Raw genomic sequence first — 13,692 nt, forward strand, 5'->3', positions numbered from 1 at the left:
GTTAAAGGGCGCAAATATGTCGGAACTGGCGACGTGCAATCGTTGCACAAGTCTCTGGCTTTCTCACGTGCTGCATCCCAAAAAGGAAATCCACGTTCTCGGATAAGGGGAGCGTAGAGAATCGTCGCAACGGGCCACGATAATTCTTATTAAAAGCGTCTCTGTCCGCGAGAGTTGATCTTAAACGCTGGCGATTAAATTAACGCGGAACGACGGGATAGATCCGCGTGTAACGAGTAAGAAAAGTTTTCCAGCAAAGGAGTCTGGTGAGTCGAAAGGGAACAGGAAAAGTCTTGGGGGTGGGCCACTAACATTGACCAAGCGAGTTATACGCGAGCTTAGGAGTGACGATAACGCGATTCAGTTCTCGAGAACAATCGGTGAAACTTTCATGAGGAAATGAGTTTCCACGAGTCGACGGATTAAGACCACGGGAAAAGCAATCTCGGGACGGGAGATCACCACGCGGACCTCGTAATCCCGTGTTGCAGAGAGGACGCTGGTCTGTTATGAAATCCCCGGTCCAGGATTGTTTCTGCCAGATGAAAAAGGTCCGCGAAGTTTCGCGAAAATTAGCCGGCTGTCGAAAACTTTGCGTTTTCAAACGGTTCCGCTGGTGGTTTAAGCTTTCAACGAGTTTCAATCCGGTGGTTGTCGCGCGGAGGGCTCTCTCGCCCTCGCGATATTGAAGGAGCGCCTCGCGTTTCAAATTACGAAATTCTCGTCGTTGGCGAGACGGAGGGGAAGTTGGAGAGTCAACAAACGGGGTTCTTGAACAGATAGAACATACAAAACTGATACTTCCTTCGTTTTTTTTTTTTATTGTACAAACTGCGAAACGGAGACTTCGTTGAGTAACCCTCGACTACGATCGTTATGGCAGGCTAAGGCAGTCGCGACGTGGTCGTTTCGATGGACGCGAGAAGCTTCGCGGGGACGTCTCGATGTTTGCCTGTGTCCCCAGAAGGTTCTCGAAAGAGGAGCGAAGAAAAAAATAGAAGCAAAGCGAAACGATCGATCGTCCAACACGATCGCACGGTGACATCTCTCTCATTCCTTCGTCTTCTTTTTTAGGGGCAGAACGGTTTTATGGACGATTGGTACACTGGCGGGGTGTGGATGATCGGCTGCGCCAGCTTCAGGAAGTTGATCTGCGGCGGCTGCACTTGCAACACCTTCGATTGGTAATGAACAGGGTACGAGATCTGGGATTTTTGAATCACAGGGGCAATAGCTGGCAGCTCGAACTTCTTGAAGTAGAACTTGGGCGGTTGGTAAGCCAGTTTTTGGAAGCTCTGCTCGTAGTAGAGGGGCTTCTGGTAAACAGGCGCGTACGACAGCATTGGTTTCTGATTGTAGAACGAGAAGTCCACTTTGGGCGGTGCGATCGGCTTCACGATCAATGGAGAAGGCTTCACGACCAGAGGCGGTGGCGACGGTTTCACGTAAGTGATCATCGGCTTGGGGATGTTGTACTGCAGTGGCGCTGGCTGGACGAACGATTTCGCGAACAGCTGCGGTGGTGGCGAGTACGAAATCGAATGCGAGAAGTCCGGTGGGCAAGGGTTAAAGTACGACTCCCTTTTTATAGCCGTTTTCTCCTCCATCATGCCGTCTGGCATGTGCATGCTCGACGTGCTCTCGCAGCGGACGCCCAACAGCCATATCAGACACGGTATCTGAAGATCACACAAGTACTTTTCAATCAAACCTGGCCATCGAAGATACTTTCAATGAAGTATGCACGAGATACGTCGAAAGTCACTTTTTCTCTTGCAGATGAAGCAATGATCAAACGTACAAACGCTGCTCTTTCGAGATTCACAGACTTCGTAGAAGGATCTCGAGAGAAGCATTGCGCACCCCATTTTTAGCCACAACTTTCATCCTCAATAGTTTCCTCTCAAAGAGATAGAATCGTGTTAAAAAAAACGAGTGGCGAATGCTTCTCGTTGGTCTTCTACGGGTCTGTGAAATATTCGAAACAACCAGCCCCGTTTCTCTTGTAATTAGAGTGAGTTTAAAGTTTGAGCGGAACGCCTGAACGATCCTTTGGTCTGTTCGCTTACCAGCAACCTGAACATGGTTTTAGGATTGAACAGCCTCCCAGATGAACGTCAGATCTAATGTCCCGAGCGAAACTAAAAGCGCGTCGTGCGTGTGCCGCGGTTTTATAAACTTTAGCCTGATTCGAGCGGGGCGGCTCTCCTGCGGGTCGAAGCCGAATATGATTCCTCTGGGCGGCGTAAAAAGCGGTCGTCGGTCAAGCCGATGGTGCAAGCGGTCGCGGCACGGTATTTCCTGAATAAATTCTGCACCTGGGGCGAACAGTCGCGGTTACGTCGTGGTCGTTAGACGGACGTTTGTCATTCGCCACGCCGTTACCAGCGATCGCCCCGTTTCTGGATCGACAAAACCGGAGGGCACGCCACGTAACAGCGTTGGATCGCTCCGGGTGTTGCCTACAGAAATTCGCGAAAGGGTAGAACGGTTTTACTTCCACGCTCGAGATATCTACCAGCCACCTGTCTGATTTATGTCTGCTCGCGGCTCCTGCAATATCGACGCTGTGTCCGTTCTAAACTAATAAATTACTGGCGTGATTGATACGCGTGATCGCGGCTCGCGTTGGATCATCGCGAGCAAATAATCGTTCCGATGTTTGAAAGCGTTTGCGGTATCGTGCGTTTTATTAGAATTGCATAACGATTGGATTGGGCACAGCTGGAGGGTAATTATTCCATTATGTCCTGCTGGTAACAATCGATTGGAAAAAATGTCTTCCACTGCTGCTTACGTACATATATGGTTCTCGATGTGACGTTGGCTACGTCATACCTGGCTTACTAGACGCAATTAAGATAGCCGGTGACACAAAGAAAAAGTGTCTTACAGAGCCACTTCTTTGGCTGCGGTTAATACGACCAACGCGGTTTCGAAACCATTTAATTGTCTTGTCACAAGAAGAATTTGATAACTTGAAAATTCCGATTATTTCGCAATTGTAGAATTTTCTTGATACTTATCGATCCTCTGAAATGTTTCTAATTATTTTCAGACATCGCGTCGGGAGGCAAACGATATCTCCTCAGGTACAAATTGAACACGACATATCAAAGATTAGTGTATGGAATTAATGATGCATGAAACGCTGATAGTAAAAGTTGGACACGAATGTGGATTGTAGAACAAGAAATACGTTAACGAATAACGATGCGCGATTAACTATCCATAGCATAACAAATAGAATAAAATGTATAGTATAAATAAATAAATGGAAGATGAAAAATAACAGACGAGACGCATGAAACGTACATACTTGTTAAGGAAAGAGTTAACCTTGGAAACACACGAATTACGTGCTCGAAATTACGTTACGTCAAGAATACCAAACAAAATGGTATTATCGTACGAATAAATAGATCACGCGTGCACATCATCGCGGTATTATTGCGTATAAAAGACAATAAAACCATGGTGCGTACATCGAAATGTAATCAGGACGTGTAGCAGGGTTAATAATTCGATTAATATATTTTTTCAATATATATATAGACAAATCAAACACGCAAGTATTATAATAACAAAAAGGTAACAAATTTATTTAAACAGTACAATATGACATAAAGTATACGTATAACAATAGTGGACTATGTACAAGTGTCATAATGCCAAGAAACCGTGCAAGTTTCTTTCTGTTATATTTGGTTCTAAGGTTGGGAAGCGCAGCTCCTGCGGATCAGTGCTTCCACCCGTGTCCTTTGCTTTGGTGATGGAACACATGTTTGTAGACAGGTACGTGGACCGGATACGGTTTCGGGATGGGCACTGGGAAGTGCTTTTCCACTGTCACTGGGTATGGCTTCTCGACGACGTATGGTATCTGCGCGACGATAACATTTTAGTGCACGCGAACGATAACTTAAATTTCCATGAAAAACAAAAATTTCCTATCCCTCGACAAGCATATATCGTGCTTTCTTTTCTTCCCTCGTACCTTTTTCTCTACTATGTAAGGTTCAGGCTTCTCGACTGGAATTTCAACATGCTTGACGACTTCTACGGGCACGGGATGTGGAACTGGTACCTCGACTTGATATGGTTGCGGTATAGGCACCTTAATTTGCTGTGGGATCGGCACTGGGACCGGGTGCGGTATGGGTATGGCGTATTTCTTGTAAATCGGAATTTCCACGGGCTTCGATGTCTCGTGATAGGTGGAGCTGCCGTGATCCTCCTCGTACGAGGCGTACGCTAACGTGACCAAAGCTGCGAATACCTAAAATCCAAAATTGTATCGTTCATCTTACATATACGAATTTCTGGAGCACATTTCGATCGTTGGAAACTCGAAGAAGCGGAGAGAAGAATAAAATATAGAACTGGTGAAAGAGAAAAAAAATGATTGCACGATCTCTCGTTTATGGAGAACAGTGAATCGTAGATCGTTAAAAAACTTACTAAAGTCCTCATGGTCTCTGCTGCTGTAGATCGCACTAGAACGAATCACGAACGCGCAACCAGCTCTCTTAATTCGCCACGAGCACTTTGATGCTTTCAAAGTCACGGCCATGTGCTTATATACCAACGTCACTTTCTCCCTTCTCTTCATTAAGTTGACTCTTTCTGCCCGTCGTATTAAACCGTGCGCGTATACACGATCGCTCTACGTTTGTCTGCGTAGATATAATATCACATCTGCGAATGGCTGAGTCTGCATTTGTTCCTGCCATTCACAATCCGCAAAACTTCGCCACCTTCATCTTCTTTCTTCTTTTTCCTTCGTCTCTGGGCGTATCGATTGTTCCATTTAATCGTCGCGACGAGAACGTTTGCCATCCGCATTGTGAATCGAGCGTCGATGCCACGTGCTAATTGCTCGCGTGAGATCGTCAAAATTTCGTCGTTACGGGGACCAACAATTACGCGAGCGAACGGAAGGCACGTGAGAAATTTGCAACCGCTGTTCCCACGGATACCAAACAGAGCAGTCACTTTCGATTTTCACCATATAGAAAGAACGAGGCATTGTTCTCGAACGGACAAGCACGGTTGCAGGAAGTCTTGGTCTCTCGACGAATTGCGCCATATCGGGATGAATTAAATCTCTCGTTAGCTCGGCTCGTTTGTCGCTAAATTGACTTAAACGGCGAACAGAGAGAAGTTTCGAACAATCGAGCGCGACTAATCGCGACGATTTGTACTTGGGGACAATTAAAAATGAACGCGGTCAACCAGGCTACATAAATACCCAACCCAGTCGCGGTCTGATTCTCGTATTTAACGATTCGCAAATCGCCATCTATAAACTACGCATATGCTGCACCGTGCGATCGTTACAATTCGCGATGCATTTGCGACTCTCATGGGAAAAATGTGTGACGATACACGGCTACAGGATGCGTGGATCGTTGAAGCAGTTACAGATGTTCAGGTTCCACAGCGATCAATTGAACCAGAATCATACAGGGTTTCACTGCGCTATCCCAAAGTATTGAATTTTAGACGGACGCATGTATGTAACCCAATCATCTGCGTATCCTCCAGATACTCGATCTCGAAATCGTAATCGCACGATGCGTCGGATTTCCATGGATCATCCGCAGCAATGCTGCATCTGCTGCGTATCGTACTTTCGAATATGGACCTTCACTTCCTCAGCCGAGCACAGCTGAAACGCGTCGACCGTGAATTCCTCGGGGTGCGATCCGTTAATCGAGCCGAGGCATTTTATTATTATTAGCCGAGACACGCGAGAGGAAGCGGCACGGGGTGTGGTCATGGGAGAGAAGCAGCTCGGAAGATTCGAATCGCGCACAGATAGCCCTCCGTATCAGCGAGCGGAACAGTGAAAGTGCAGTGTGTCCCGAGTAAAAGTGGTTTCGCGCGGCTATGGAGGTGCGCGAGTCTACTGTCGGCCGCGTTATGGCGATGCGAGATCCGTGGAGAATTCCTGTTAGCGACTGGCTCGTTTCGAGCCGAATCGCAACAGTGAATGACGGGTGAACGTAGCTGCGGTTACGCGTTTCCTCCTTGATCCTTCGAGAAACTGCGAACGGGAAGGAACGGACGCGGCAGCAGTTCCCGTCGACAGCGAACCGACACCCATCTCGTCGCGTTCAGCGAACCGGTTCGATAGCCTCCCCTCGAGCTGCGAGCGAGACGTGTAGCGTTTTCTACCGCGCATCGTCACGATTGGTCAAAGGGAGAATCGTCGTGGTAATTTGTATTAACGTTTATTCAACAAACGCAGACATCTTTTGGTAGAGAATGGGTAAACTTAACAAGTGTATAAAAAAATTGGTAACAAAAGTATAAACAACAGAGGCGTGAACAGCCTCGAGACGTATCTACGCGGTCTCTGGCTGTTGAACGGCTGCCTCGTGAAAGCCGCGAGGCGACCGGGGCGATGAACGAAATATTCGTTGAATTAAATAAGTTCAGACTCCAGGTGAGAAGAAGCTTTCTCGTAAAACGATCAGTCCGATATAGAGAACAATTCCACGAGAGCGTTGATAGGTTAGTGCCATCCTTTGCCCTTCGAGGTGTAATGGAATACGTGCTTGTACACTGGCACATGAACTGGATACGGCTTGGCGACCGGAATCGGGAATTTCTTCTCCACGTACACCGGATACGGCTTCTCCACCACAAAAGGTACCTGGATAGACACGATTATGTGTTACGCAGCCGAGTTAATTGTTACTCGATACTATTTCAGTAGTAATTTTGGCTATTGTTCGATCATTTGCATGTTCACTTACGTGCTTCTCCACTACGACTGGTTCTGGCTTCTCTATGGGGATTTCCACGTGCTTGACGACCTCCACTGGGTAAGGGTGTGGAATTTCGACTGGAACTGGGTGGGGTTGGGGCACAGGGATCTCTATCTTTTGAGGGATCTCCACTGGAACCGGATGAGGGATCGGAATTGCTGCAATTACATAATAAGTATTAATTATCAAGGGTCTAGAAATGACGAACGTTCGATTACACGTGTATTCACCGTATTTTTTGTAAATTGGTATTTCCACGGGCTTCGATTTCTCCTCGTAGGTGGAGCTGCCATGATCTTCGTCGTAGTGGCCCGCGGAGGCAATTCCAACGATTGCCGCGAGACCAAGCACAGTGATCTGCAAAGATTCGATTAATTACCTTCGACTCGACAAATCGATTGGTTAATTGGCAACTCGTCACTCCGCCACTGATCATCGAATCGATCGACGCGTCAGGCAGTTACTGTTACGTCTCGATTATACTTTACTAGCGCAATCGTGTTGCGTTCTCGATCGATTCGAGGAGATTACTAGTCTACACCACACGCGTTCATCGTCATATATTTGAATTTAGCACACGGTCGACGCATGATAATCTTACAATTTGATTCATGGCTGCTGGTTCCCGAATAGGGGCTGTTTATTGTCTAAGCACAAGAGCGGTGAGTGCTCATGCCCGTAGAACACCGAGCTTATATACTAACATCGATTCCACCACCTTTCACTGATTCCTTGCACTACAGTCCCGACCCTTTCCAGGATATATCGAGCCGCGTCTTACCACCTAACAACCTTCAGGCGAACTCTACGCGTTGCCCGTGAATATGAAAGGTTCTCGTTTCATTTTTCACACGGTTCATCGAACCATTCTTCGTCTACCGCCACCAGGAAGTCTGGATTACGTCTGCTCGCGGATGCGGGAAGTGTGCTACCCGTGGATGTGTCTTGCCATTAATATAATCGCCCTTTTTACGTTACGAAGCGATTCTTTTTCGAGCGGATCACGTTCGTGGAACTGATCACGACCACGCTTTTTCTACCTGGGGAACAATATTTTCACGACGAACGAGCTAATGGATTCAGATCGAACCGCCTGAAAATGGAGCAAAGGGAACCGCGTAATATATATTTATCGACTGTCGTCGATTTAAATAGAATCGAAGCGGTAGAAACTTGTGACGATCGGTCACGTACTCAAGTAAATCACACTCGAGAACGTGCTGCAAAAGTGTGCGAGAGAGGATGGAAGAGGAAAGACAACTGCGATATCCAACCGCAAGTATTTACGATCGCTCCGTTTAACGGAAGCGAGCGCTTCCTGCGGAATTTCGAAAAACGATTCGAGCGTGCGTGGCGAATCGAGGTGAACGATCGACCGTGTTTGGCGGTCGTGCGCTTAAAAAGGCTAATCCGAACGAAAGTTATCGAGTATGGGCAGAAATTAGCATTTGATCTTCTCCGAAAAAACCGGATCTACGCGGCGCGGGGCCAGTGGAAAGGTTCCCGAAACGGCGGACCGTGAAAGGGCGGTCCCCCGGCTGATGCGATTTCTTTTTTCTCGTCGCGATTCGTAACAGGCTGCGGTGGTTCGTACCTGCGCGCAAATCTCGTGTTTACCGGAAGTGAACGTGAGGTACCGATCCCCGCGCGCGCGGACGCGTACAAAGCGGATCAAAGTTTTCGGGCCGGACGGAATGAAAGTCGAAACGCGTTCACCGTGTGAAAGGACTCGTTGCAAAAAAAAAGATCGATCGGACACGCCGATCTTTGTTCCTGTAAAAGTGAATTTCTTCTTTTTGTCGCGATTTGATGCTAATCGGACCGTTGAAACAGGCGAAAAAATAGCTGTCCGTTGACTCTCGATCATCCGTTCGCGTTGTGAAAATTTCTAGACAATCCAGTGTTTTTAATTCCCTTTACGTTACGTACTAAACTTTAATCTTTAATGGAGAAAACGTTGCTATGTAATTCGGTTGCATGCTACTGCTGTGTACCTATTTTAATTTCAGATGTCCAAAGGCGAGAGATTACAAGTTAAGTGTAATTACGGTACGAATTTCATGCGACAATGAATGCGAATAATTTGTAATATTAATGATTAATTTATTAATCAACACGATACGGTGTTAGAATGATATATTAATGGTAATGGAAATTACCATGTCAGAAGCTATTATAGCTACTGCCATTTCAAGATGGAAAGTTTGTTATCGATTTCAGTACAGGTTCCCAAGGCACATCGTTTCCTCTATGCAAATTTCCATCGTCACCTCCGCCGTGCCGTAGATACAACATAATTACATCCAAAATTATGGACGACCGGTTTCGATTCGCGTCCAACTTCCAGCTACGCCATAACTTCGCTCGTCCTGCAGCAGGAAACTCGAACAGCGGACAAATAAATGTTCGTTTACAGATTTTATTGAATTTGTCACGAACAAATGAATCGCGTTTACTGAATCCTTTTGATTCGACCGATTGAATCAGAGTCTTAACGGCCTCCTTTATTCGCCTATTCATCACGAGCACGGGTGCCATTTTAAGCAGCTCGTTATTGGCACGCGATGCTTGTCACGTCGAACGAGCCCTGCGCTCTCGATGCTCAGATAAAATCCGTAGAAGGTCTAGCGAGTGTTCAAAGTTCAATCGCGATTCTGAAACACCCACGACCCCTTTTGTTCTCCGTTTAACATCGCAAAAAAACTCGATCGAAAACGCGCGACCCGTGACCTCTCACTGGAGGCGAAAGTAACTCCATCGCATTCTCGTCTCATTCTTCTCCTCCTGCTGTTCCCTGTCCATTAAAGTTATATAAGGGAAGCTTCAGAAATGTCGTGGCACATTAAAAATGCAAATCAATAAATCGTGTTCCGTGTTCTGGACAGATTCATCTCGCGCTGAGGCCCTTATTTTTATCTTTTCCATGCTTATGGAAAGCTCGCGCAAGCCGACGCGTATCGCAGCGAGGAACGCTCGGTTATTTCCCAGAGGCGATCTCCTGCCAGAGCTACGCTGTTAGCGTTTTTCGTTGAATTTTTGTGACGTTGATTCAGACCATCTCCTCGCATCGCTTCAGCGAGTCCTGTTTCTTGTTGCGCGGTGCGGAGAGGTGCTCAGTTTGATTTCTCTGGAAGCGTAGCAAAAAAAGGCAGCGCGCAGAAAAGAATCGCTACAAAGTAAGCGGTGTCCGTTCCTAGTCTACGGCCTCTTATTTCCACGCGGAGTGTTTTAATCGAGCAAAAACTGCCACCGTTACAATTCTCGATCTTGTCTTCCTACTTTTACAAGGTGGAGATTGTCAAGATCAACGGGGCGACGTATCATCCGTGTGTTTGACTTTCGCCTACTGTGTTTTCCGCATCGCGTACTTCGTTCTTCGTCCTTCCACGAAATCGTCTGACTCTTCTTTTCCTCGCGTCGCTGACGCGGCCTTTCGAGACAGAGGAACGACGCCACCCATTCGTTGCGAATCCACGAATCGAGCCTCTAACAATTACCTAATCACTAATTCGTGACGCTCCTTTCAACGCTGTGCTCTTTCCAGAAAATGAAGATCGGAAAAACGGAAAGTGAAAGTCGACTTTGAACTTGATTTTCATTTTTCTACGTCTTTCTCCTTCGGCCCATCCTCTCTCCTCCGCGAAAAGAAACGATCGTTCTTTCGGCTCGAGCCACACGGCAATTAGTTTCATCACAGCTCGCAATGAATGCGGCTAAGAATTCGTCGAAGAATTCCTGCTGCTCTCGAATTACATTCACTTTTCTCTCCCGTGAACGTGCATACTCCCAACGGCATCCATCTCGCGCGTTCCTAGTCGAATTCGCGAAGGTCAATGACAGAGGAAAGCATTACGATTACTTTCGCCAGGAGTGTCTCGAGCGTGCGACATTCTCCTTTCTCATCTGGGCCCTCCACCAGCGCCGTTGCCCGCCAAATGCCCGACCAATAACCGGTAACACTCCGTTAACGTAATATCGCCCCGCGAACCTGAGGCTTTCCGTATTCCACCGCCTCACTCGATCTTTGTCCAGTTTAATCCGCACGATTCGATACGCGCCACGTATTATTAAATCGACGACAGCCAGCCAATTTAATTGATATTAGCATCAGCATAATAAATAAACGGACATGAAATACATCCAGGATACGATCATCGTGAACGCGTCGAGCAAAGGATTAATTATCGGGTCGTGGAACGTTTGAGTAATTAAATGGTGATTTGTAATAAAGTTTATTAATAAATACAACAGAAAAGCGTAGAAATTCACGTGGTCGTGGGCACGATAACAGAACGAAATAAATAGAGAACGTACATGGTAGAATGGTAACGGTAACCAGCGATACGTTGCCACCAGCGGGAACGTACGCGGAAACAATTAACAGCGCAACTTTATAAAGCCTTAGCCCTTGTGGCTGTGCACGATTGTTTTGTAAATTGGAATCTTAATTGGAATAGGCTTTGCCACTGGTACCGGAACGTGCTTCACTACGTGGAACGGAACTGGTTTCTCAATTTTCACGGGAATGATTTTCTCGACGGGCGTGGGCACCTTTTTCTCCACTTTCGTGAACACTTGTTTCTCCACCTGAAAACATATCGCGAAGGTTAGTCGTTGTCGAACGCGCGAATCGCAAACGAGATCACCTGGTAGGGCACAGGCTTCTGCACGACCACAGGAACCGGATAACTCTGCGGGACCGACTGAACGTGGAGGCTGGGCACGAATATCGGGACGTTCTTCGTCACTGGCACTCCTGTCGCGATCAAACCCAACGCGACGTGTAAATTTGCGAACATCGAACGAGCATTAAGTTAACTTACGCACCAATTGCCTTGACGACGGGCACAAAATGTCCGCCGCCGCCGTAACCGCCTCCGTAGCCTCCTTCCAAGCCGATGTCGTGCTCCAGTCCACCTGATATAGTGAAGTAAAACACGATAGTAGGTATATATACACGTGATACGCGCGCTGGTCGGTTAAAATACGGCCCTACGAGCGATATTTAAACGATAATCAGACCTGATTCACCCAAATCAAAGCCACCGCTCTCGTGACCCACGGCAATTTCCCCCAGAGTTAATCCATGACCGTCCAACGAGAATTCCCCGGCCCAGCAGGAGGCGGTGGCCATCAAAATTACGATCTTGAAAAGAGATACATTTAAAAAGCTCCACCAGCACCACAAAGTATCGCCTATCGACGCGAACGTTGCCTATCTCTGTCTCTCGACCGTGTTACGATTTTGACCATTGTTATTAATCAGTTACGTAAGCATCGATAAAACGGTCATACGATAAAACCCACGTACGAGTCCCTTCATGTCTGCTCGCTGGTCGTCGCATATATGAGTGGTCGGTGTATAAAAGATCTACTTGAGACGGATCGACAGCGTGGCCACCTTATATAGCCGCTGCACAAGGGACGTCCAACCCCACTATCACGTGAAATCCAATTCAGAACGTTCACTGTCGAGTTACACTTCTCTATTTCGCCAAACGCTCTATATGCCTCTTGAAAAGGTTACGTAACGAGAAATGCACGAAAGGATATCCGTCTTTCGTTGGCCGTGCCAATGCACCCGCGTTGTTCCAATTACTCGTCTTTCGCCCCGTTCTCTGAGACTCATTAAGCGGCTTGATTGCACACACCGCTCTTCCGTCCGCGCGGATACGTTTCGAACACCACGTACGAGCAATGCGTCCATTTGCATCGCGCGTCTCTAACGCGATTTCGCGAATCGCCAGTGGGAGCATCGAACGCTTCCTGCTTCCTTTTACCGGATAATGTGCCGTGATACGCTGATCGTGCGCGATGCATCCTGGATGCCAATGAATCTCGGATAACGATCAGGAAAGCGATTTATTAAATCAGCGTAGGCGAGAAATGAACGGTAGCCGTCGCTGCGGCTGAAGCGTACGCGATGAGCGCTTGATAAGTGTAAATGGTTTTTTTATGCTTGATAAAAATGCGCACCTGTCGTGTACCGTGACTGGTTGCACCGCGAATTCACGGTACGTTTACTCCAGTGCCGATACACGAACAGATTGCCTCTATCTCGTGTGAACATTTCATTCGTAGCCCTCTTCAACGCGCTGATCGATGCCGTTTACTTCGTTTTAACCGCCGCTTTCTGAACGTTTACGCGTATCGAAGAAATCGAGGAGCGCGCCGCTTCCTGCGGATTTCGTTTGCTCGAGTGAATAACGTGGGTCCGATATGAACTTCCTTCCACGTCTTCGTACTTCGTTTATGCCCCGATCGAGCGTTCCCCTGCACCCGCCTCGAGCCAGCACCTTCTCCGCCGCGCGTTCACTTTCCACGGAATCTGCAGCCGGCTCAACGAAAATACCAGTGAAAGTGCCGATTACAATCTCGAGCACATTAACTCGAACACATCGGTGCGACGACCGCTTCCATCCATTAGATACAGAACTGCGGAAAAATTGTTTCGCCTGGTCCGCCCCCCAGCTCTGCGTGGAAACTTTCATCGTTCGAACGGTTATCGGATTTCTCTTTAGAGATGCCTTGCGAGTCTTCTCGAGCCGCGTTCTCATCTCGATCGAAAATTTCAGCCCACGACATACGCGTCACTGTGTCTGGGATGTATAAATCGAACATTTTACCAGCACACGTGAGCGTAAAGTGAGATGGCTCTTATCAATGGGGATGCTCGTTCACAGCCGTGGACGATCGACTTTCTCCTCGAAGAAGACGGTTGGCGAAGCGTTTGTTTAAAACATTTTATTGGAAAACAAGAAACAATGGTTTTTATAAAATTAAAAAACATACAGCGATAACGATGTTTAACATATATACAAAACGGGAACAATAAACATGATCGTTGCAGCCTCAATACTGTACAGTCGTCAGAGCATCAATCAGATGGAACGGTTTTTAAACGAGCAGTTCCTTC

At 47.2% G+C, this 13,692-nt stretch overlaps 2 protein-coding genes across 2 annotated transcripts; both read right to left on the reverse strand.

The window, feature by feature from the left end:
- Positions 1–1,070: 1,070 nt before the first annotated feature.
- Positions 1,071–2,084, reverse strand: LOC143430818 (uncharacterized). Its single transcript, XM_076907247.1, has 2 exons — positions 2,070–2,084; positions 1,071–1,679 (listed from the first exon to the last, which is right to left on the reverse strand). Exons 1-2 carry the CDS (start codon positions 2,082–2,084, stop codon positions 1,071–1,073), a joined length of 624 nt encoding a protein of 207 aa, XP_076763362.1.
- Positions 2,085–3,739: 1,655 nt separating this feature from the next.
- Positions 3,740–11,575, reverse strand: LOC143430649 (uncharacterized). Its single transcript, XM_076907023.1, has 8 exons — positions 11,423–11,575; positions 11,328–11,363; positions 7,007–7,133; positions 6,765–6,934; positions 6,528–6,661; positions 5,512–5,620; positions 3,998–4,279; positions 3,740–3,883 (listed from the first exon to the last, which is right to left on the reverse strand). The coding sequence occupies exons 1-8, from the start codon at positions 11,573–11,575 to the stop codon at positions 3,740–3,742; spliced, it is 1,155 nt and encodes a 384-aa protein (XP_076763138.1).
- Between the last annotated feature and the right edge of the window lie 2,117 nt (positions 11,576–13,692).

This window comes from Xylocopa sonorina, chromosome 15 (assembly GCF_050948175.1).
Source record: "Xylocopa sonorina isolate GNS202 chromosome 15, iyXylSono1_principal, whole genome shotgun sequence".
Classification (NCBI taxonomy): domain Eukaryota; kingdom Metazoa; phylum Arthropoda; class Insecta; order Hymenoptera; family Apidae; genus Xylocopa; species Xylocopa sonorina.